General features: G+C 34.2%; 1 protein-coding gene across 3 annotated transcripts; it reads left to right on the forward strand.

Annotated features, from left to right (window-relative positions):
- The first annotated feature begins 2,509 nt into the window (after window positions 1-2,509).
- Window positions 2,510-22,653, forward strand: LOC131076864 (glutathione hydrolase 1). Of its 3 annotated transcripts, XM_058014201.2 has the most exons (8): window positions 2,510-2,643; window positions 2,828-2,900; window positions 5,508-5,863; window positions 6,279-6,794; window positions 6,891-7,126; window positions 18,435-18,699; window positions 22,016-22,153; window positions 22,255-22,653. In XM_058014201.2, exons 2-8 carry the CDS (start codon window positions 2,894-2,896, stop codon window positions 22,510-22,512), a joined length of 1,776 nt encoding a protein of 591 aa, XP_057870184.2. In that variant the 5' UTR covers window positions 2,510-2,643; window positions 2,828-2,893; the 3' UTR covers window positions 22,513-22,653. The 3 variants fall into 3 exon arrangements, with proteins under 3 accessions (XP_057870184.2, XP_057870183.2, XP_057870182.2); XM_058014200.2 differs by having other exon boundaries at window positions 2,622-2,900; XM_058014199.2 differs by lacking the exons at window positions 2,510-2,643; window positions 2,828-2,900 and adding an exon at window positions 4,421-4,642.
- The last annotated feature ends 4,527 nt before the right edge of the window (window positions 22,654-27,180 follow it).

Below are 27,180 nucleotides of genomic sequence, written 5' to 3' on the forward strand. Positions count from 1 at the left end.
ATATATATATATATATATACATATATCCATATTCTCATATATATATGTATATGTGTGGGTATGTATGGGTATAAATAGAATATTACACTTTTGCATGCACGCATATATACATATATAAATACAGAATTTATATATTTATGAGTATATATATATATATAAATATATATATACTTATATATATACATATCTGAATCTTCATATATGATTCTTTTTTCTGACTGTTTCCTTGACTACCAAGTCTATGAGTGAGTGCAAGGGGTGTTTCAGTCGTGTAGAGGGGTGATTGGTAGTAGTCTGGTCTCTCTGTTTTGGTTCGTGCAGGTCATCCCTCCAATGAATGAAATATGAATTATGAGGGTTCTGGGCTGCGAAGGTATAGTCTCTATTAAGGAGTAAATCATATCTTTCAATGGCAAACTGGGTCTGCCAGGCTTTGTGTCTTTGAGCTTTGGTTTATGATTTTTAGTTATTCGGTTTTCAAGATTATGCATATCGGTTATAGTTGATAATAATCCTATTTTTGGATTCATGCCTTGTGGTTAAACTGGGACAGTAATTTCTGGTTTCTGTGTCATGGTTTGCTGGACAGTAGAGGATCTTAAAGAACAGCTTAACATTCGATTTGTCTCGTTTTGAGATACCCTGTATATATAGTGTTGGGTCCATTCGGTTTCTTTCAATCGATAGATGTATGGTTAGCAGGTCTTTTGTTGAAGTTATGTGGTGGGTGGTAGAAGTTAACTCTGAATTTTCATGGTTTCAGTTAATTAGTAAGCTCTATTGATGTAAACATCTGGATAGACCCTCTGCCCTTATGTTGTTTCACTCCTTTCTCATGGCATATTGATTTCTGGGTACATCTGTATATTCTAATGATTCTAGCAGACTCATTGATAGTTTTTTTGCTTTCTGGCATTTAAATACAAATACAGATGCATATGAAAATACTTACGTTTGGGAGAATCTGATATCTGCAGAGTTAAAAGTAATTATGAATCTGAAAGAAATTGATCCTTTCCATTAGTAGGTAGAATTGTAGCCTGGATAATCTCTTAAATTGAAACCCAAAAGGTTAAGATGGTTTCAAGCTAAGGGATATCCAGGCTACAATCCTCTTACTTAAATAGTAAGATGTAACTATTCATTGTATGATTACAGCAAATTATTATGTTTACTATGCTTCTAACAGTCTGGCAAAGTATGTTGCTATAAGGTCTTGCAGATTCGGGAAACAGGTCAGAAGTCAATACTCGATGCTTTTGTGGATTTACCAATGAGTGGATGATGGATTCAACCGGAAAGTGCTGAAAGATTTAATGTACAGAAAGAATCTAAAATGTCTTAATATGTCAGCCTCCTACCTCTGATGAGGATTTGTAAAAATGTATAGTTGGCTATAATATCTGATCCCAGAAGGGATCTGGGCTAGACCGGAGGTTTTCTTATCTCCATTCTTTCCTACCGGTGCCCACACTGAATGGAGATGTAAAATTTTTTATAAAATAATAATAAAATTTTGGCTTCGGCCTTTTATCGATCAAAAAAAAAAAATTATAATAATTAAAATTAGAACAAATATTTTTATTACAATATTATGATGGGAAGTACTCGCCACTATGTGACATTGTTATAAGATGAATTGAAAAATAAATAACCAAGTACAAACCACACAATGAAAACAAAAACCAAAAGAATCCAAATAAACATGATTTTGTTCTATGTTCTTCAACATTGGGAGCTCATTCTAATCTATTACCTTTTCCAAAAATAAAAAATGAAAAGATGTTAACTATGAAAAAAAAAGTGTTCCTCTATTATTAATTTTTTTTTCCCCTTTCCCTAGAAATCCGGCCATATCCACTTCATTTGTAGACCAATGATATGGTTCATAAATAATTTTAAATATTATAAAAATCATTTATCTTTATTTCAAAAAGATAAATATGAAAAAAATGATTTATAAAAAATTTATAAATCTAATTGGTACCAAATAGATATATTAATAACCATTATAATAATAATAAATATTGACTTCTTTATATTTAAAGACAAATCAAAGAAAACAATTTTTTTTGCCTCTAGACTTTAAATTTAAAAAATTAAACTTTTAAATATTGAACCATTCAAACCACCACATGAGAAGGACGAACATAACATTTTGAAACCAGAATAGCTATAGTCAAAGAGACAAAACTTACTCTAAAAAAATATACTTATCCAATTAAAAGAAAAAACAAAACAAAACAAAAACTGGAAGGATACAACTAACTCTACAAACTACACCTATCCCAATTTAAAATAAAAAACTCACACAAAAAAACAACAACTATAAATCTTTCTGATAATTCACAGAAACTAAAATCCTCAGTGGGCAAAGCATATTAAGAAAGAATCTTGAAAGCGTATGAGACACTGCAAACGCTGTTAAATAGATCTGGACAAATTGATACAATGCTCACACGCAAAGTTTAATTATACGTTACATTATTTAGGTCCAACAATTCTAGGCAACAGCAAATAAGAAATCCGTTCTGGTTAACATGTCCAAAATGGGCAACACTTACAAAACCATGTTAAAAACATATAAAATATTTGCATTTGATGTACAGGTGAGGAAGTCATGTTCGTTTCATGGCTATGCAGGTAAATAAATTCAGTTGTGTTTGTTAGCCCACATGTTTTGCATTGAATTTAGTGTGAATTCATGTTTTTGTCTGGTTTTCTGCATTGAATTTTGTGTCAATCCATGTGTTTGCCTGGTTTTTCGCATCATCGTCAGAGATTTTGACTAAAAGTTTTCTGCTACAAATCTCCATGAATGTTAAAGCCCACTATAAAAAGCAACTGATCAGGAGAATTACTCACAAACAGATTCAACTTCGGGAGAATTACCATGACAAGTGAGTGATCTTAGCCTTCAATTCTTATTGATATGATTTGAATTGTAAAATCGTTGATTGGTGCTACTGTACACTTTAGTGCATGCATTAATTTCACTTTTTATTTAGTTAGATCTTTTCTAACTATTTTTTAGATAATAAGTAATGTTATTCTGTATAGATCAGTAATGATCTACTCTTGAGATGCTGGCTCATTTTTGGTTTATGGTGTGATTTGTTTCTTCAAACAGTTTAATGGAAGATGCCGGTCCCTCTTTGATTTATGATGTAATTTGTTTTTAAAAACAGTTCAATATACAGAAGTAGTTAACATTGATCTATTTTTTATTTTTAACAGTTTGATAGACAGAAATAATTAATTTTTATCTATATTTCACATACAGAAACAGTATTAAATCTTTGAAATGTATTAATGCATAAATTATAGTGTATGAGAGTGATTTATGCATCAGTGGATACCATTTCCAAGATACTGATCCTTTCTAATTTATAATGTGATTTTTTTCATTTTAACATGTTTTTCATTGATAATAATATAAAAATTATATTAGGTTTGATATATGATGTGATTTATTTTAAAAAACAGTTCAATATATAGAAGTAGTTAATATTGATCTACTTTTTATGGTGTGATCTACTAAAAATTGACGTCATCTCCTAAAAAACTTAGGGCAAAATGCAGCAAAAAAGCTTGCAACAAGGAAATTGTAGACTTTTTGAGAGGACCGATTTCTTATCATTGTAATAGTCTAAAGAGAAATTGCCTTTGCTATTTAGCCCACAATATTGAGTGTGCTCGGCATCTATATTACCTTACTTTCACTAAACAATTTAGACTGGCTATGGTATCAGCAATATAAGCAATTTTAATTTCAATTTTTGTTCAATTTTAAAGTTAATGTTAAACTTTATCACTGTTCTTGTTTTCAAAGTTAACTGTCATGATATGTTTTGGAAATTATTAAATATTATTTATTAAAAAATTGGTGTCTCCAAGTCCCAGTGTCTCCTATTTTTGAAAATTAGTAGTACCATTACCAGTCTCCTGAGTCTCCAAGTACCCCGTCTCCTGGTAACCTTGTTTTAAACAGTTTGATAGACAGAAATAATTAATTTTTATCTATTCTTCACATAGAAATAGTATTAAATCTTTAAAATGTATTAATGCATAAATTATAGTGTATGAGAGTGACTTATGCATCACTGCATACCATTTCCAAGATGCTGATCCTTTCTAATTTATGATGTGATTTTTTTAATTTTAAAAGTAATTCATGTTTTTCATTAATAATAGTATAAAAGTTATATTAGGATTAATATAAAGAGGTATAGGTCATGATTTCAAAAGTAAGTAGGTAGTGACATTTCAACATTTTGATTTGATTAATCTGACATTTGATTTTCTCATTTTTTTAATTTTTTGCTCATAAGGAAGGTAGGTCAATAATTCATAATTTCATATTAATAAAAGAAAGTAGTTTTAATAGCATATCAAAAATAAAAGATAAAAGTTTCTATTTTCTGAAGAATTAGAAATCTTCATTTTCTTGAACCTTGGTATGAACTGCACATAGAGACACCATTTGATTTTCTCATTTACAATAAATCAGAAGTTTCTATTTTCTGGGGAATTAGAAATCTTCATCACACACTGTTCAATAGCATATGCATGGAAATTTTAAGGAATCGTACAATTTTATAAATGCAGAAAGCTTTGACCAACCTCCTATTAACATACCCAGGTATGGCACCCAGCTTGCTTTTCTTGAACCTTGGTATGAGCTGCACATAGAGACACCATTTGTGCTTTCTTGTAGTTTACAATTAAGGCTTGAGGGTAATCTGTTCTGCTACAGTTTATTACGGTTGGCAACTTATTTTATCCTTTATTTTGGTGCCTCCAGATGGGGGAAGTCCCTACGAGTTAATTCATAATAGTTTTGGCAGAATTTGTGGAAAATATAATAATTGACCAATAAATTTTCGCTGAAATGGGTGGAATTAAGATCATTTCAAAAATGAGGAGAAAAATTTCATACCATGTCTATGACTTTAGTCCATGGAATTCTAAATTGTGCAAGCTGTGTGGCGAATTATTTGGACTACACCTGAAGATATTTGATCTCAATGTATGAAAGACCCCAATGACGTTGATGGCTCTGCCGACAGATCACATGGCCTCCATATTTCTGAGCTTACAGTATTGTCTACCTTAAAAGGAATGGCAAGAATTTAATTTTATATTTTCACTGTATGATGATACCTAATTACATAACTTGTATTCCTGCTGATATTATTCCCTTTTGCATATAATGACATAAATGTGTGTTAATTTTGACGCGATCAATGATATCCATTAAAAATACACTGTTGATGTTTGAAATTGTAAATCTGAGCTATTTGTTTCCACATCACACAGAAATATCATGCATATAATTTAACAGCATTTAATCAGAACATACATAAATTGGGTGGCTTTAATCTGCGATTACTTCTGAGAATTTGCTAAACTTTTACCATAACCATGATCACATTTTACAAATTGAATTTCCTCACAAATTCAAAACCTCTTTATACTGTTTTTAACTTGACTCCATCTAATTGCAGAACTCCTCGAATCTTTTACCTATATAGCCATCTTATCAGTTGTACTTTGGGGTTTGGAACCATGCCAAGCCAGTGTCAATGTGTACAATCATATTTCATCTGGAAGACGGGAGGTAGTTGAAGCACATAAAGGAGCAGTTGCTGCGGATGATGGCCGTTGTTCTAGAATTGGAAGGGATGTTCTCAAGGAAGATGGCCATGCACTAGATGCTGCAGTTGCAACTGCTTTGTGTTTAGGTGTGGTGAGCCCAGCCTCAAGTGGTATTGGTGGAGGTGCTTTTATGCTCGTAAGATTGGCATCTGGTGAAGCAGAAGCTTATGATTCACGAGAGACAGCCCCTGCATCAGCCTCGGAGGTAGATTTTTCTTCTTCCTAGTGAAATTCAGCAAAAAATATCAGTAATCAGCAGCATTCTGTTGTGGCATGAGAAGTTAAATTCTCTCTATTTTTCAAGAATTTGCTTAAATTTGTTTGCTGAGGATATTTTTATGAATCTGGTATTGCTTGAAATTTTGCTGTAAAATGCAACTGTAAGTTTATTTTGCCTGAAAAATTATGGTGAATGCTGAGCTTCCTCAAGTATTATTTTTCAAGTCCCGAGTATAGCATCAGGAATGTTTGAAGACTGTTTTGCTAATCTTTTGATTTCTTTGAAAGATGGGAAATATTGATTCTTGAAAGGGCATCACAAATTTTGGAAGTAGGATAAGGTAGGCACAAGCCACAAAGTCAAACCATAATTTTTTTGTGGCAAATCTATTCTTTTGCAGAATATGTATGTTAACAACCCTCTTTCAAAATCAAGCGGTGCTCGTGCGGTAGCTGTTCCAGGTGAGCTTGTTGGCCTTTATCAAGCATGGCAGAAATATGGTAGAATTCCATGGAAGAGACTCGTCCTTCCTGCAGCTCATCTTGCAGAGAGCTTTATTGTCTCTCCTTACCTTGCATTTCAGATGAACGATTCAAAAGCAGCAATATTTGCAGACAAAGGACTTCGTAATGTTTTTACATCTAATGGAAAGCTCTTGCAAGCTGGTGACAAATGCCACAATTTTATGCTGGCAAAGACCTTAAAAGCCATTGCTGAGTATGGACCAAAAGTTTTCTATAATGGCACTGTCGGAGTTAATCTGGTAAAAGATGTGCGAAAAGCAGGAGGCATTTTGACTTTTAAGGATCTACAAAATTACAAAATTAGAGTACAAAAGCCTCTTTCCGCAGACATCATGGGATATAAGATATTGGGTATGCCACCCCCATCTTCTGGTGGTGCAGGAATGATATTAGTGAGTGCACTATGTCCATTTTAGTGGGCACCAAATGTAGTTTTAAATTAACTATAATTTCTTGGAATCCTTGCTGATTTCTGGCTTGGATTTCAGGTTCTGAACATACTTGCAAGCTATGGAGTTCCTTCAGCATCCTATGGAGTGCTGGGCCTGCATCGAATGATTGAAGCATTTAAGCATATGTTTGCCGTGAGGATGAATCTTGGTGATCCAGACTTTGTTAATGTTACAAATGTTCTAGCTGACATGCTGTCTCCAAAGTTTGCTGCAGAGTTGAAGAAAACTATATATGACAATATGACCTTTGGTCCTTCTCACTATGGGGGCAAGTAAGTTTTTTTAACAATTCGGTAGTTCTCGCACAGATGCAGATTTTTTTGTGTGTTGCTTTTTGTAGAAACTTACTTTCTTTGTGGTCATTTCGTTGTTTTGCAAGAAATTTCTGTCCATATATATATTCAGTAACTTTCCACTCATGACCAGGAAATATAACACACTTACATACTTTAAATGCAATTTATAGCAAGCCTGCCAGATACATATGATATATTGTCTGCAGGAAATATTTTCTTTCATTTTGGTAGCGGAGATGTAGCTTTCTACCGGAGTTTTCATTCTTTGTGATCATTACATTGTTTTGTAATGAATTCTGGGTCCATAATTTTCAGTAATTTTATTAGTAATAAAGAGGAATTATAACACACATTGACAAGCCTTGAATACAGTTCTTATCAAGTGTGCTAGAGTTGTTTTTAAAATTTATGTTACACCTAGTTTTCAGGATGGGAAAGGAAGGGAATTGGTGGAGATTTTCCATTTCTGGGATGGATTTTGGAGAGACCATTTTTTAGGGAATGCACGGCCAATTATTAAAAAAAAGAGGGAAATCTTTAATATATAAGAAATTTTAAATATAATAATATTGATAAGGTATTCATCATATATATTATAATATCTAATACAAAAATTTAGAATGGATTTCAGATTTGAGATTTCATGAGTCAACAGACAAATTAACAAAATTTCATTATTTTCTTTTTATGGAAGGTTTTTCATCCACAATGTTGTTAGCTCCGATGCAAAGAGCAAGAGTCTTAGGCTGAAACCTTTTCGACTAAGAACCACAGATTGAGGGGTATCCATTTGTGAAATATCTCTCTTTTGAAATTTATTTTTGAAAAAAAATAAATTTTTTGAGTTAACCTACAGATCCCTAAGAAAAAGGTATCCTGTGAATGTTTTCTAAAATTTATGCAAATTGAGAATGATGAGGGGACATTTCCAAGTCCTCATGTCACTAAAACGTTCACTGTAGGGGACAGGGTCTAAAAATGCAGGGGATATATGTCCCCGGAATACAGAGGTTATAATACTTCGTTTTCTAGACATCGTACTTGTAAAGCCTATTTTTGTTCGCAATTTGATTTCTGGCTTATATGGATGCTCATCTATTTCGTGTAGAAGTAATCGAAAGCACAATAATTTCAAACATGGCAGTCAGTTCAACTATTGGGAGAACTAAGAAAAATAACAAAACAATATAATTATATATTGATATCTTATTGCATAAACGGAGTCTTAGAGTGCCTGAGACATCTTCGCTATAAACTAAGTTCTTTTTCATTGAGACCTACGTGCTTTGCGTTGACCAAAGATGAACTGCAACAAACCCGTGCAAGATCAGGTGGTCTACTCCGTGGTATTTATAGTGAATGAAGCCCGTTACATCCCACACATCATACATTGAAATAAAATTTTAAATATATATTAAATGCAAATGAAATGAATAATGTCGTTCAAAATGAGAAAGTAAGTCCATGGGTATGTGGATATGTGAATGAGTAATGAAGAAGGGTGAGAAGGCTAGAAGTGATTCTAAAACATGGATCGATTAGAAAAGACCTTAAACTGGTATATTGACGTTTTTAGAAGGTACGACTAAGAGCTTCCAAATGGTATCTGATATTGAATTATTATTATTTGCTAGTCCAAATTTCTGTTGCAATAAGGGATTTAGATGTACTGGTGAAATCAGGAGGGGATACAGTGATTAAATGGTGTGATCAAATTGTCCCAGTAGGCTGACGTGTACAAGGAGAATCGCCCCTCTTCCCCCAGTGAAAGGACACAGAATATCTTCAAACCTGGCATTTTCCATCATTGCAAATTTGGTCTGGGATATCTATTTTTCTGGGTACTTTGACTTAAGGATATCCACTATTGGTAGATTTCCAGTAGTGGACAATCATTTTGGCCCAATTTAAGCTTTTTCTACCTCTTCAAGATTTGGTCGAGATGCTAACATTACTAGCAAAATGTCCTACAATGTTTAGATGAAACTCCCTCAGTTCAACTTCGGAGGAGATGTCAAATTCTATATTTGCCTCAACCAGCATATAATGGCTACAACAAAACATAGTATTACTTGTTCGTCTAGATTATAGAATACTCAACTTACATATACATCATGCCTGGGATTAACAAGGAGCCGATCAAAAGATTTAATGACTTCAAGAAGATACCAGTATAAAGAATTTGCCATAATGGGGAGAAACCATACAATGTTTAGCTAATGTATTTATGCTAGAATTATATGGCTGTCAAAGAAACATTAATATTTTTGAAATTTATAAGCAGAACCTGGGATGAATGATAATATTGATTTGATCTGAGATATCTTCATCTCCTACCTGAGATCTGACATCATGCAAAGCCATGCGTGAGAGCACAAGACATTTGAAAATTCAAAAAACCATTAAGTTACCTAAAGAACAAAAGTAAAAATGCATGCTCTTTCGAAGCAGCTTCTTTTGCCCATTTGTATTGTTTCTAAAAATAAAGTAAATTCGAACCAAGAGATTGTGTTGCAGATCTTTAAACCCTTGAAGTAAATATTCCCAGTCCTGATCTAAGGGTCACTTGTATCACCTCTAGAAGCTCTATATGGCTAAATAGATATCCCTTGAATAGTGGCTCCAACATTGATATATTGACGAATTGACATACACTCAAGCCTAAAACTAAGAACTTAGCTCTCCCCCAACCCACCACTTACGAGCAGCCTTACTAGCCATGATTGGATTTGTACACCTAGTAACCTATATTAAAAGGGAGCATGATCATCTTCATAATTTATCCAAAAGTGCTCTCGTTATTGAAAGAAAGCTAGACAATTCCTACACTAATTGAATGCAAATAGTTTCAAATCTACACACTATTCAACAAAGAGTCAATGCACAATGCAAGATATGTCCTTGGAAAGCCCTTTCGAGAAAAACTCAACCTCCAAAACATACTCAATGCATTAATCAACAAAAATAGGTTAACAATAAACTCGGAGTATTTGTGCTCTCAATAGGAAATAATACATGAGATCTTCAATCTTGTGTTTGGAGTCAGATCTGTAGTGTAACCTGGATTTGATATCATCAACTTACAAATTTTATCCTGAGTATCAAGGCAAACCAAGAAACTATAAGTGGTTTCCACAGCCATGGCTTAATCCAAGGGACCCAATTTGGGCACGCAAACTGTTCTCTTTAAATTCCAATGCCTCTTATCATGAGTCCACATTTTAGGAATAGAAGGTAACCCCCAAGGTCAATTATTCCACTCACCAAACTTGGACGCTCCAATCTGGTTCATTTAAACCTCTTACAAGATCTTACATATGCAACTATTAGCCAATTAAAGATGCTTCACTTAGTCCACTATGTAACCCCCCTCTTATATGTTTTTTCACAAGTCATAGATTCTCTTATGCATCTTATAATGTCATAGATGGTTTTACACATCATAATACAAATGTCAAGTGGTATAATGTGTCATCCAAGGAATTTTGACATTCCTTCCAAGTGGGGAATTCTCTTTCATGTGGCCCCATATGTACAATACACTAAAAACATTAAATAAATATACTAAGATTGCAAGATATACAACACCTAATCCTAAATAAATATATAAATATACTAAGATTGCAAGATATACAACACCTAATCCTAATATTCTGCCTCTTGTTTTACATTACAAAAATTAAAAAAAGGAGTTCCAAAAAATTAATAGGGACTAAAATGCCCATAGCTAGCTTGTACCAACTATGCCACAACTTGTTGCATTCTCATCCAACTCACAACACTACTAACCTGGTTAGAACAATTACTATGATATGTCTTTAGCTATCCACACCTCCAACTCAGTCTACATCAATGAATCCTTGCATATCTTTTGTCTCACTCGCACTAGATCCTCCTTGACGATGGATTGATGAAATAATCCTATAGGATTGTTAAGTGGCTATTGCAGATTGCTATAGGACTGTTGAGGGATTCTTGCAAGAACGGTATACGACTATTGAGGAATTCTTACAAGACTACTATAGGGCCACTAAGGACTCTTGCAAGACTACAACATGACTACTAAGGGAATCCTACAAGACTACGACAAGATTGTTGAGGGACTCCCACAAATCCATTGAATGCTACAAGTTAATTGCAAGTCCCCTCACTCCTAGCTAGGGACAACACAACCCATAGCTCAGGAATTTTTTTATAGCTAAAATGAATATCACTTCCAAGACACCTACCTTTCCATCTCCAACAACTAGCTCTGAAACCAACAAATACAAAAACAATTATCTCATTCCAAAACACTCTAATTGCAACAGTGCAAGATCCGTGAGTTTCCCATAGGAAAATTAACAATATCCTCATTGTCAAAAGACCATCCATCTCCAATTAAAAAAATGATGAACAGTCATCTCAAGCCAAGACTACGGCTACAAATCACGAGTCTACCATGGTACAATGGTTAATATCTTCAAAGATAGAAGATCAACTATCTTCGATTGATAGATCTACAAACAACTATGTCATTGCACAAAGCTCCTACTATATATCATGGCAACATAGTTCATATACTCAAAACCTTGAAGACCATTAAAGTTAAACTCAACTATGCTGCTACCAAAACTCCCACGACATGTGATTCAAAGTTTCCCAAGGTAACATGGTTTGCTTAGCACTCTTAGATCTAATACTTGATTAAGATATTCATTTGAGGCCAATGGGTGTGTCATTAACGTGCAAACCATGGCCAAATATGATGCTAGCATACAGCTTGTATAATTTTATCTTTGACTCTTGTTGGTAATATTTTTCCACCTTTGATCATTTTGTATCTCTTCTTCCCAAAAGCTAGATCTACACATTTGCATTGACAATCTTGCTAAAAAAATACATATCTAGTTAGCCCAGGAACATGAAGAGTCTAGAGATTGAATTCATTCTCACATATCTAAACATCATCTTGACCTTGCCTTCACTTATAACCTTATAAGAAGATTTATCTCTTAAGAAGACGTCACTTCTAACAAAATTTTGATACTTAGAGAACCACTCCTTGTAAGGATTCATGTGACAAGATGCTCCACAATCAATCAACCATGCATGCTTCATACATGATGAAGCAAGAAACACATCTTCACCTTCATTAGAGGAATCTCATGTTGGAATCCAAGAACACTGAGAGGGGGGGTGAATCAGTGTTCTACCGGAATGATCAATTTTAACCTTATTAAAACATGCATACACCAACCGGTATATCGGTACATATAAGATTGAAAGAAGTAAAGCAACCAATAAGCCAATCACACAAATGAATACCATAACATAGAGAATTATACGTGGAAAACCTCAAAGAGGAAAACCACGGTGGGATTTGTGACCCACAATATCAATCCACTGGCCATATGAAGAGATATTACAAAATATAGGGGCCTGCACTTGCAGGAAGGCTTACAGCCTAGAGCACACTGCTCAATCACAAAAGGAGCCTCACTGACTACATACAAATCTAGACTACAATCCGGAGAAATGATTGAACTGCAATTATAGCATCTTTTATGCCTAAATACAGTTCCGGTTAAGCTCTGTCTGTTTCGGTCTGAAACCCTAAACCCTTACTGGAATACCCTCTTACAAAATCTTCGCATTACAACCTTCCATACATTTCCTATTACATATCCTTACATCATTCAAAATGATCTAATCAACTGATCTATATACCCTTACAATCCATCATGCCTTATGTCAGCTTACAAAGATAATTACAAAATGAATATACATGTCGGCTCAATAACATAAAACATGAATATCAAAATCAATTGCCGATGCCGGACCTCCCAAATGATGTCGGCCTCCAATACCGATAACCTGAATATAAACCATGTCGGCCAGCATTGCCGATAACCAAAGAATTCCTTCCAACTTGCTGGTGCCGGTGAAGTGCTTGTCGGTACACAACTAAACTAAAATATGAAGCCAGAACATGTTGCCATGTTGCCAAGTTGCCATCAATGACAACATATTGAAACATACCAAATGAGTGTCAATTGCCAACATCTTATTCCATGGACGGAGTCTCATCAAATTTCTTTTCTTTCTCTTTCTCAACTTTCTTGCAATCTCTCTTAATGTGTCTAGTCTCCTTATAGTACCATCATTTTGCCTTGAATTTTTCAAGGATTTATATCTACACTTCTTCTTGTTCTTTCCTCTTTTCTTTGAATGCCCTTTTGATGATCAATGTATTTTAATGGGTTCATAATTTTTTTCTCTCATTTATTCCAACAACATGTTCCCAACTTAGTCCTCAAGCTTCAACTTAGAGACAACACTACTGATTTCCATCACAAGGTTGTCCCATGAATCTGGCAATGAACATGACAAAGCAATACGTTATACCAACTAACCAATAACAATTGTGAACTCTTAAAATGCTCTATCACTAATTCTCCAGCACTGACAAGGAATACAACCTCTTTCGAAAAAATTGTTTGCTAAGGATTTAGATTGGTAGAAGGTGCCAATCTTATCCCAAATCCTTGGTAGCATTTTCTATAGACACGTATAGGAGAACTATATTTGAAAGGCGTAGGTAGATAGTGAACCTAGCCTTTTGGCCAGATTTGTTTGAATCATCTTTCATTATAGTAGGTTTCTAACCAATGATTGCAATCCACTAGTCATGATCTACAAGCAAATCCTCCATTTTGAGCTTTTGTAGCTTGATGTTTTGACCATCGAACTTCTTGATCTCCATCTTTTGTGTGCTTGCCATTTTTTATAACTGAAAAACTAGAGCACCTATGTGGGGATTCCATTTAAATAAGGATTAGTACAACACAAGGATAGCATACCCCTTTCCAAACTAAGACTAGGATCTAATACCAAATGAAAAGACACTAGACATTTCCTACACTAATAAAATGTGAGAATCAAAGAAAATAAGTCTAGATCTACACGATACTCAGTAAAGAAACAACACACAACAAGACATACCTTAGGAAAATCCTTTCAAGAAAAACCTAGCCTCCAAAGCACACTCAATCTATTAACCAAAAGTAATAAAATTATGACACACTTATACTATTCATGCATTCAATTAGAAATACACGAAATCTTCAACACAGTGTCTAGGGTCAATCCTACAACATAGCCTTGCTTTGAAATCACTAACTTTATCTCAAGCATCCAATATATAGACCAAGGCAAACCAAGAAACTATAAATGGTTTCCAAAATATGGGTGAAAGCAAGGGATCCAATTTGTGTGCCCAAATTGTTTTCCCCAAATTCTAATGCCCCTCATGATGAGTTCAACTTTTGAGAATAGTATATAATTCCCAAGGTCAAACATGCCACTCACCAAACTTGGGTGCTCCCATTTGGTCTATTGAAACGTCTTACAAGTTCTTACACACATCATAGATTTTATTACACATCTTACAATGTTATAGATGCTCTTGCATATCTTATATGACATACATGCTCTTACACATCCTATACATACCGTATTACAAACATCAAGTGTCATAAGGTGTCATCCAAGAAATCTTGAGATTCCTCTAGAGTGGGTGCCCTTTCCCTTGTGGGTCTATATCTCAGCACATTACAAACATTAAATAACTCAATGTTCCTCTTATTTGCAAAGTGTATAACCTCTAATCCTAACAATTATAAACTTCATCTAGATATTTCCCAATATTTTTCTGTTAGCAATTCTGGTCATCAAAATATTCTGTATGAAGAGAGACTCAAAAGAGGGTGATTGTATCGTCAAAGATAACTTTGATGGTAACCAAATATTTTTGGCTGAGGCTTTTTTAGAGATCCAAATATTGTATTGTTTCTAAGGGTTATTCTACAAATCGTAGAGAAAAATTCTTCCTTTAATTTGTCAAAGGAATGCTATTAGAGTAAATCAATATTTCTATGTCCAAATTATTAATTCCAAACATAAAACTTAACTTCTCAAGAATGATCACTTTTTTTCATTTTCTACTTTGGTTTACCTAACTTGCTCCTCAATCCAATCTCATAAAATCTAGAGTTTTGGATTTCCTGTAAAAGTATAACCACATTTGTCCAAGGCTCTTATCCTAAGTTGTTCACAGTGTTGCATTAGATCTTATGAGGGATCTACTGTTTTCTTTCTTAACTTCATTAATTAGAACTTTCAAATATATAAACCCTCCGTGATTGGAGTCCATTTGCAGCATCTGTCTTAGAACGTAAAAAGGATGTCTGTTTCTGCTTTTTCAGTGACTATAGTGAGGTCCTCGAAAGCATCAACAAAAATATCTTTACAACTCATGGTGCCATATTTTGATCCTTATATAACTAGTTACACCAATGTTCAATTGACGAGTGTGCATTCTAATTTACTTGTGTCCTGTTTCAATTCAATTTTCTATTGAAACCAAGATATGTAAGGCAGAAAACTGATGTGTGGTACAGCTATAGGCTACCATCAACATCTTTATGCTATAAACCATATTTCATATACCTTTATGCTACTATTGATGTGGGAGTCTTCTCATACACAAATTTGATGGTGTAACATGAAAAGTATTTGACACTTTAACTTGTATGTGACTGTTTTGAATTCCACTTGTTTTTGTAAATCAGAAACTATGTTTAAGAAAAACTTATCATCAATCTATGATATTTGCCTAATTGCTAGAAATGAAAGCATTATAAATGAAATAAATAATTGAATAAATAGAAAACACAAAGAGCGTCATAGCAAAAGGGACAGAAGATATGCCTTGGAGAAACCTAGAGTGGGAAAACTCCAGCTTGGATATGATGTGATATCTTTCAATATCACTAATAAAACAAGGTTACAAGCTCAAAAGGCAATTGGCTACTACAGAAATGCATCTTTTTTTAATCTGCAGCCAATTCTATGCCCTTCGTATAAATTCACTTCCGACAATTACCTGCGTAGGCCTGATGTGCGTGTAATATCCCTTGCTGATTATGACCTTAAAATGCTGAAGATAGGCTCAAGGAATATTGCCAAACAGTTGTCCTTCACCTTCAAACCTGTTATTAAAATCTGATTGCTTTCCTGATGTTTTCAGCCAAGGTATTATATCAAACAATTCACATTTAGACTTTAGACTTGTTGTTCTGTGTTTCAGACTGTTAACCCTCACACTGGGAAAACTTTGCATAACTTTGTGTGTTATTGATACCGATACACATTTGCAAATGATGTAGAAGATATACACAAACTAACAAGAAGAAATACATCCCAAATGCAACTCAAATATGAGATGAACATTACATGCTTCAGAATAACAAACTAAATATCCAATACTGCTGTCATTAAGATCTGATTACAATTTCAGACTGTTACAAATGACACAATAGCACTGATTTCTCAGACCTAATTGACTTATGAGGTATTCACTTGCTGCCCTACTTTTCTGAACATAAGGTACTCAGAAAATTAGATATTACATAGGCAAATAATGATCAAGAACCTGGTTATTTGATGCCACAAGGAAGAGTACATCCCGGCGACCATGTAGGAGCTGTCACATGAATTTTTGAAGGCTTCAATAGTGAAATCGCCCCACTAGGAGTATGGCGCCATATGCCCTTGAGTTGCATATGTAATAACAAATAAATACAACACTCTCTCCCATCCAAATAATGATTGAAATGATTGCCAAGGCCAGCTGAGTTGAATGAACAAATGCCCACAAAATTCTGAGCAACCAGCAATGAGTAATGAGTGAAAATGTGTGACTCAGTAGGTTTGATCGCCCTCCATGGCAGACCATGATTTGGACTGAAAATCACCTTCAAACTCCTCCAAACCACCACCAAAAATACCTCCAAGAAATTGCCTAACTCCTGATTAAAGTGCAGATATCAATTGATCATGAATCTGAAGCATTCTCCCCATTCGATCTCCAATCTGCTATGCAAGATGACTTCAGAAAATTTGGCCCATGGTCACCAATGAAGCTCAATTAGAAAGACTGAAATGTCTTCCTCTCAGCCGCAAAAACACAATAAGCTCCAAGTTGAACTCCTGAGGTAGAGCTCACAACTAGCGATAATTCAGAAGATCTTTCACAACCTCAAAATCGCATTACCAATTGAAAGTTTCCGCTCCCAATGGTTGAAGATTAACTGCATAAACCCTTGGCTCAACAAGCTATCAAACAAAGAAATATTCAACAACTGGATGCCCAACAATGAGGCTGCCCCCTCTATTTATTCTTTTCCTTCAAGAGGTAGGCCTCCTTCTAGAAGAAGTAAAATAATATTTAATTGAACTCCTAGAAGTGACCCTTAAAAAAATAATATTATTTAAGTGACTTAATTATTTAATGGCACTTTAGATAATTAAAATATCATTATAATATAAAGTGCAATTAACAACACCGTGACATCATATGCGAGAATACATTATCTCACCAAAAATCATATAAAAATAGAATGTGAAGCCACAAGCAGCTGCCCAAGCGATCCTCTCATCAACTCCTTGGCCTACGAGGGTCAAGAAATAGGCCAAACCCCTCTGCGGACTGATCCTCATGAAAATGGGGACATTACAGTGTGGTGATCTCCAAGACAAATAGCTAATAAGAAACTTTTGGATAACAATTCATCCCTTCTTGGTGCTTTTTAGGAACTTCCTTATAAGATGTGGTACTTGGTGCAAAATAGTGTGCAATGAAAAGATATATATTTTTTTCCTAGGGTAGGAAAGGCCTCCAATTGTTATAGTCAGACTTCATGTGCTCTTTCATTGATATTTCCCTTAAAGAGTGTTTCTCTAAGACAATCTGCATTTTCAAGTGCTTTCTTCTGCCAAAAACATGTTTTCCATGATTGCAAGACACATCACACATCAAGCAATGATTGAAAATAAAGATAATCCTTCTGTCAAGTAGTTTGATGTTGCAAACAAAATTGTGGGCTTCCTTATCCTCTTATCAACTTCTCATGAGTGAGTGCCATAGATAGAATGGCAACGAGACTGTTGATTTAATAAGTTCAGCAAATGGGTCAATATTCAAAAGTTGATATTTACTCAAGGTTACATGCAACATATACTTTTATTTCTCACCTAAAAGGATATTTTCTCATTGGTTCATGGCTTGAGATGTTCACTTTTATAAATTTACAAACCTAGACATGTATTGTATTTAGCCAAATTGGGATACAATACATACACTGCAACTCTAAATTATACATTTCATAACATTTTGGCAAGAGAAATTGGATCTCTACTGTACCTTCTAAAGTTTCTGACAAGATCTAATTTTCTTTTACAGGTGGAATGAAATTGATGACCATGGCACCAGCCATTTTTCCATTGTTGATGTAGATCGTAATGCTGTTTCCATCACCAGCACTGTAAATGCTTACTTTGGGGCTAAGTTGCTTTCTCAGAAGACAGGTATAGTGCTAAACAATGAAATGGATGACTTCTCTATTGAAAGCAACAGCTCTGGCTCTTCTCTTCCACCAGCTCCTCCAAACTTCATAAGACCATTCAAACGTCCACTGTCTTCTATGACTCCCACAATTCTTTTGCAGGTGATGACAGCTTTTTCCTTCATGTTAAGATTTTGATTTCTTTTCCAATAATTCAAGCAAGATAATCCATCAATCATTTACCCCATTATTTTCTTGTAATTTACCAATATAGCAGCTTGATAATTTAAGGTCTATTGTTCCTTGATAGCTATGCACTGACATGCAAGATGGCTGTGTACTTATATACCATCTATTAACCTAACCACCAAGGTCTCAAAGAAATTCAACATCCTATTTTCCACTTTTGGATTGATATATTTATAAAATGACAAATCTAGATAGAAAATAGTCCTATATGCAAACATTAGAAACAAAGATTGTCACATGTTCATCAACTATTAATAAATGGTCAGGCATGCTGAAATTGGATCAGTTAAGTTAGTGAAATTATCTTAACTTAGTTACATGATGTTCCCATGAAGACTTAAACTTGTACTTCACATTCTAAATGATTCATTCTAGCAAGGCAAGGAATATAACTGAGTTGCAAAGATCAGATTCTCAGGGTAGAGCAGAGACCTACGCTGAGTGATCCAGACACTCAGAGGGCGAATGTTACATATAAAACAAGTATGGGTAACGGATTCAACACCAGTTGAATTCATTTGGGGGTTTCCGAGACAAGTTTGGTGGCAGCTAACCCATCCCAGTTTTTTTTGTCGGTTACAGAAGGCTGTTGGGCTCCTCTCCAACATTAGTTTTCTTCTTTTTCTTTATATACCTCCATGTGAGCCATTGTAACATTCTGAGTCTTTGCTTGATTTTTCTTAGAAAATTGGCTGAGTTAGGTTATTGCTGTTTTAGCATAGGAGTCTTAGAGGAGTGATAGTGCGATTAGTGTGAGCAATTGCAAGGCTTCTATAGTGTTTGAACATTACTAGTCTTGTGCAAGAGAAGTACATGAATGCCTTTGAGAGGTCGTCAACCATTGTAATAGCATACGAAATAGTGGCATGAGAAGGAGATCCTTCACTTATTTGGACTTTTCTCCCTTTCTGGGTTTCTCCAAGACTCCGTTGTTGCTTTCATTCCTATGTGTGTTCAACGCTGTCTACTTGTTTATACTTTCTTCTATTCCTTGTTCATTGCAATTAACACTCAATGTCATACACAAGGAGTGTTTTTAATAGAGAAATGAGTCACATCCAAATCATAAAAGGGCTGGTAACATATGGTCTGGTAGCTTAGTGGTAGAGCATCCTAGCTATGAATAGGAGTTCCTACATTAGAGTCCTAGCTAGTTCATGGAAAGTTTAGTATGGTATTATAGCTAAGGCTAGGAACCCCACACCCATAATGTGGCTCAAATGGATGTTCAAGAAATGAGCCACACCCGAATTATGAAAGGACTAGTCACAAAGTGGACCAGTAACTTACTGGTAGTGTCACCACAGCAACAAATGTGAGGCCCTAGATTTGAATCCTGGCTGGTCCATAGAATGTTTAAGATTTTTTTCATAATTCCACACATGAAACTACAACATCATCAATCAATTTACATACTACAAATCACCTATCACCTGTAGTGATCTTCATATTTTGGCTATCCTACTTTCCTTTTTCTTCGAAATCGTCACTATATGTTAACTCTCATCCTTATGCATTTTATTTGGAGAATGCATCTTTATTTGGGAATATTTCTAATATTATTTTACCCTTGTCAAAGCTAAATGCTTAAACTTTCTTGGTTTCAATTCTTCAATCAGGTTTGATATCATGTATTCATAATTCTTTTACAAGTAATTGAGCCGCAAGGTTGACATATAAAAGATGTTTTGAAATAATCAATAGGGGTAACAGAGTTGCAATCATATGTGAGAACCACAAAAGAAAGTATGTGATAATTTGATGTTTTTATACATTGTTTAGAACACCATGAACTTAAAGTAAATAACTCATTCTGTACTTCGAAACATTAGGACATTCTAAAATCTTTAACATCTAAATTCTTGTTATTGCACTTTAGTTTTGAGTTCAAATCTAAAATTTTTGAACTTATGCCTAGGTGTTCGTATGGTGGAGATGACTACAAGTTGGTCTTGAGTTAGACAAAGAGATGCTTGGTCTTTATAGCCTACAAGTCCTCTTTGATTGATTGGAATTGAACTTTGCTATATTTTATTTATTTGTGAACCCAAAATCTAATAATTTAATTTATAGAAATATAAAAGAAATGCTGAACACGCTAGATGTATCGTAGATACCCAAAAATTCAATGGCCAATATAAATATGAAGATCAATCTAACGTTAGTTTCTATGAACCTTTTTCTTGTAAAATTGAGGAAATTCTATCGACTTCTATACAAAGAACATGCACAATTGGCTTAATTTAAAACTAGTGATGAAATCTAAAAGTAGTGTGGGGTCTTATGAAAAGTAACCAAAACATGAATTAAAGATTGGTAAAGTATGAAACAATAAAACACTAGTCCAATTGAAAAAAGACTTCTAAAACACATTTACAATTTGTCATCCATTGCTTATAATAGTTGTAGATCAAGTTGGATATTTTTATCCCTGCCTAGAAAACTTAACCTAATAAATCCTTTGGTTGAATCTTAAATACCAACAAGTTTCAGACCATCAAACTCTCAAGTATGTTAGATAAGTAACTTTGCCAACAAATTACACGACTAAATTATATCTCTCATAGCACTAGCAAAACTTCTCATCGCCATTGGGTGGTAAAAGGAAGGGAAAGTTTCTATACCTTGTGAAATACTAGTAGAAAGATCCAACCAAAGGGTGGAAGCGCAAGAGAACAATTCCTAGTATTCACTTTGAAAATCCCCGACAAAGAACAAAAAATGCAATAGAAAATTGTGTAATTATTATTTTTATTAGCAGACAAGAAAAATATTCAATGCTTGTCATTAGATTTGAATTCTAAGGAAGAATGATTTGGGTACCTTGAATTTACTAGTGTTAATGATGTTGCTATGACAAAGATCTTTCCAGTACTTATCAATGTTTTTGTTTTTTTTAAATCTTGAAAATGTATCAATTTTTTAATTTTAATTAACTACTTACCATATTGTAATGACATAATCATGTTGTAGACACCTAGATAATGTCAAATTCTGATCTTTAAAAAAACAAAACAAAAAAAACCTAAATTACTATACACACCAAACAAAATTCAAAAAACTTAAAAGAAAGTATGCATTCAATGTTAATCTTGAATTTGATATCTTGATCAATATAGTACTCTTTTTTATAGATAATTGCATCAATTGTCACTTTTCAATGAAGCAACATGCAAGATCATCAGATCTTACATTTGTTGTTTTGTGTCTTCACAATATTTGCTAGCAGGATGGACAATTAAGGGCAGTGCTTGGGGCAAGTGGGGGAATCAAGATAATTGCTGCAACTACTCAGTTATTTTTGAATTACTTCATTAAAAAAATGGAACCATTGGCATCCATCATGGAGCCTCGAGTTTATCATCAGGTATTCCCTTTTTGTTTTTCACTTCATGAATGTGATTCTCAAGGAGCTTTCTGTACGTTCCACGAGGCTACAAATGATTAATTTTTTGTGATGAATCACAGCTGATTCCGAATTTTGTTGACTATGAGAAGTGGACAACTGTTCTTGGAGACCATATCGAACTCTCAGAAAAGATAGTAACAGGATTAGAAAAACGAGGTCACAAACTACGTGGAGTGATTGGTGGATCAATTTGCCAAATGATTGTTCATGACCTCCATAGTCATACAAGAGTTCAAAATTTACCCAAGAATGTTGTGCATGGAAAGCTCATCGCAGTCAGTGATCCAAGAAAAGGTGGTTTTCCTGCTGGGTTTTGATGGTTCCACTTTATACAAACATCTAATTTACTAGTTTAAGTTATGCTTAGAGCAATTTAGAGGCTGCATTCTAATTTGAGTTATCTTTTCCAGCAACAATTTTTTCTAAAAAATAGTAGTCAACAAGAACATGTTCCAATATGACCCAAAACGCTGATAATAGTTTTCTTAAGGAGAAACAACAGTAACAACAATGAGTTAAAGTACTAAAAATAGGAATTGCGTTGCTTACATTTGTTTAACATACCATCAATCATAATATTCATATACTACCAAAATTTAAAAATTTAAAGATTCTAAAAAAAATAATACACATTATTTTTCTGAGTTATTTCCAGATATGCTCTGGGTCTTCTTCCATATCCCCACTGCTATTAAAATCTCAGATTGCAACACAATTGACAACCTTGACAATCTGGAGTGGCTATGAAACACGTTTAAAAATGACAAATATTATCAAGCATGTCTACAATGAGAACAATATTGTCAATATCTTTAGTAGCAGAACATCCATCGAATCATCATCATTGTCACTTTTTCAATGTTCAAGCCATCCGCCATTTCTAAACATATCAATTCACCATCTGCATGAGCAATTTTTTTATTTATACAACATTACTTTGTCTTACTCCAATAACTAATAAAATCTAGCTTATGAAATATTCAATGTTATAGTAAGCTACAAAATAATGGAAGGGAAGGTGAAAGTAACACACCTCAAAAGGTGTCTAGAAAAAATTCTTTTAATTAAGGCATAATTGCAACATATGAGTCATATTATACATCTTAAAAAATTTAAAAATCAATAATGTGAATAAAATAAATTAGACTAATACAAGGATAAATATATTTTGTACGGGGGAAATTCTTTTGAAAGAAAAAATCCACTCCAAAGCTTTTTTAATGCACAATTTAAATTTTAATAGAACATTACCCATAAACTTGCAAAGCAAGCCTTTTTAAGCATTTCACAATCATACAATTTAGGAGTAATTTTTGCAATAGTCTAATGCCCTACAAATTTAACATGCATGCAACTCCTCGAGTACTCAATTTATCTAGTCTAATGCCTACAAATTTAACATGCATGTGCAACCTAAATTACCCAATTTATTTACAACTGAACAAATTGGAAACTGCAATTTAAAATACTGTGTTAAAATTCCCACAAAGATAGTGCTTAGTTTTGACCTATTGTCCAATGCCACCTTGGAGATTTCTACTATGTGTTAAAAATAGCATATTCTCTTATGCTCTTACAACTATCACTACTAACTAAATTTATGCACCCAACACGAGTGCCCAACTTTTCATTATTTTTCATCTCAAAATATGCACTTGTCTAGTGAAGATTGCAAATTAACCTCCCTCTTACAAGCTCTTCACATTATATGATTCCATAGTAGATTTTTTAAAATAGGGCAATCTATATTTGCTAAATATAAACACCTTAATGACATCTCACAACACCTTACAAAGCATTGACATGTGGCACATAATGCCGACTCAAAATTCATTGCCCCATTTTTCATATGATTCTAACTAAATAATAATAATATGTGGGAAAATGCGAAGCAATTAATAAACAAAGTCAAGAATTTCTTCAAGGTTTAGGCACTTTAATTCCCAACATTTTTCTACTTGTCAACTACCTTGAAGAACCAAGGGAAATCCATGATCTATAAAATCTTATTATTGGGGTGAAAAAAAGACTCCAAATGCATGAGTTGTTGTCATATACTCTATCTTAATATCGGACAAAGTAACTACAACCCATTGTTTTCTCATCTAGCTTATTGTACCGCCATATAAAGTAAACACATGCATTAGTGGATATGTTATTATAGACATCTCCAACCCAATTTGAGTCCACATAACTAAATATCTAGGGAATGCATTTCTATAAAATTACCTTGATAACAAAAGAAATACTCTAAGGTATCCTACAAGTATATCTAAATACTCTTTTAATTGCATCCTAAATGAATTTGTCTAGGATTAGATATAAACTTTCTAAGCACTCCCATTTCTTGGGAAATGTTTGGTCTAATAAATATCATAGCATATATCAAACTTCCAATTATAGGGTAAGTGCACAAAGATGGTGGTCAAAAAGGGGGTATAAGTGGACATTTTTTTTTTTTTTTTTTTTTTCTGAAATCAGGTGAACTTGAACTTGGAGGCAACATTTGAAAGTCATCCACTCAAGATATGAAGATAATCAAAGAACAAATATTGTAGTACTTTGAATCTAGTTTCCAAAATACTAAACTTTTTTCAAAATTGGGTAAGATTAAGGGGTTCAAATCCTTTGCGCATGAAAAACAGACTCTGATTTTTTCAGAAAAAACATAACATAGTGTCTGACGTGTGCATCAAAAAAGTCAAATTTAGATTTAGTATTTTGACAAATCCTTTGGTAGAAAGATAGTTGAGAGTGAGCACTAGAAGATTTGTGTTTTTTTGTAATTTTTTTTTATGATTTTTCAAATCGAGCACATCCTGAAAATTAGGTACTTGTTTGTGCGCGAAGCATAAGTTGCACTAAAATAATCGAAAATACAATTTTTTTTTAAATTGTAAAGAATCAAGTGCACTATAATAATATATAATTTTTTAAAAATTTGAATAGGTATATCAAAAGTTATTAAAAAAATGGTGCATGTATGTCTGTGAGAACTATGGAGACACTGGTAAAAGAAATTCAATAATAATATGTTATTGTTGTTCAAATTTTAAAAAAATTATATAGTTAGAAAGCTTAGAAGATGGGTGAAAATATGGTGGCAATTTTAGAAATACCCACTTGATGAAGTGTAAACCTGGTGATGACAAAGTCGAGAAACCAAGTTGATAAAATAAAACACGTCAAAAAGGAGGGAAAAGGAGGGAAATCAAACTTCCAAACCGTAGATTTGTCATCTAGGCCTATTTCCAATCCTAAATAGTCAAAAGCGTGTACGAGGTACCTATGGTGTAAGAAGTGCGTTCAATCTTAACTATAAAAAGCACGTACATGCTATTTTTACTATAAATAGTGCGTAAAACGCTTTTTTTACTATAAATAGTGCGTACACGCTTTTTATGTTTAAATTTTGGGAGTGTGTATAGTATGATATTGTATATATAATATGTGTATATACGTATAATATATAATATTTTTATATATATGCATATAATAATATATAATATATTAAGTATATATTTACACACATATGTGTGTATGTATGTGTATTGTCTCCCTCTCTCCCCTTCTCCCTTCCTCCATACCCCATCTCTCTCTCTCTCTCTCTCTCTCTCTCTCTCTCTCTCTCTCTCTCTCTCTCTCTCCAATATATCTTCTTTTTGTTTGCATATAGATGAGGTGATAAGAAGATTGACAAGGCGGTCAACTTTTTTTTTAACCTTTTAAAGAAGATAGGATATAAAGTATAACATTTGAAGAAGATGAACGTATTGGTTTCTTTAGATCACGTGGATGTATTGGTTGGATAATCTTTATGGGTTGTATGGTGTACTAAGAGGTCATATGGTGTCTTACGACCCCTTAGGACTCCATATGACCCCTTAGGTGTTGTTATGGGTCATATGGTGTCCTAAGGGGTCATATGGTGTTTTATGATCCCGTAGGACACCATATGACCCCTTAGGACTCCATATGGTGTCGTTATGGGTCGTATGGTGCCCTAAAGGGTCAAATGGTGTTCTATGACCCCTTAGGACACCATATGATCCCTTAGGTGTCATTAGAGGTCATATTGTTTCTTAAGAGGTCATATGGTGTCCTATGACCCCTTAGGACACCATATGAACCCTTAAGACACCATACAACCCATAATGACACCATATGGTGTCCTAATGGGTCATAGGATGCCATATAACCCCTCAGGACACCATACGACCTATAACAACACCATATGGTGTCCTAAAGGGTCATATGGTGTTCTATTACCCCTTAGGACACTATTTGGTGGCATTATAGGTCCTATGGTGTGCTAAGGGATCATATAGTGTCCTATGACCCCTTAGATGTTGTTAGGGGTTATATTATGATCTAAGGGTTATATGGTACATCCTATGACCCCTTAGGACACCATATGGTGTTGTTATGCGTTTTATGGTGTCCTATGACCCCTAAGATACCTTATGACCCCTTAGGACACCATATGGTGTCGTTAGGGGTCACATGTTGTCCTAAGGGGTCATATGGTCTCCTACAACCCCTTAGGACACCATTTGACCCCTTAGGACTCCATATGGTGTCGTTATGAGTTGTATGGTGTCCTAAGAGGTCATATACTGTTCTATGACCCCTTAGGACACCATTTGGTGTCATTATGGGTCGTATGGTGTGCTAAGGGGTCATATGGTGTCCTATTACCTCTTAGGACTCCATATAATCTCCTATGTATCGTTATGGGTCATATGGTGTCCTAAGGAGTCATATGGTATCCTATGACCCCTTAGGACACATGCATGGATCCCTAGGATACCATATGACCCCTAAGAATACCATATGACATGAAACAACAAAAAAGGGATACCATATGACCTCTAAGATTACATTATGACCCCTAAAAATACCATATGACATGAAAAAACACAAAGTGGTGTCCTCCAAGTTCAGGCTCTCCTATGACCCCTTGGGACACCATTTGACCCCTTAGG

This window comes from Cryptomeria japonica, chromosome 10 (assembly GCF_030272615.1).
Source record: "Cryptomeria japonica chromosome 10, Sugi_1.0, whole genome shotgun sequence".
NCBI classification, from domain to species: domain Eukaryota; kingdom Viridiplantae; phylum Streptophyta; class Pinopsida; order Cupressales; family Cupressaceae; genus Cryptomeria; species Cryptomeria japonica.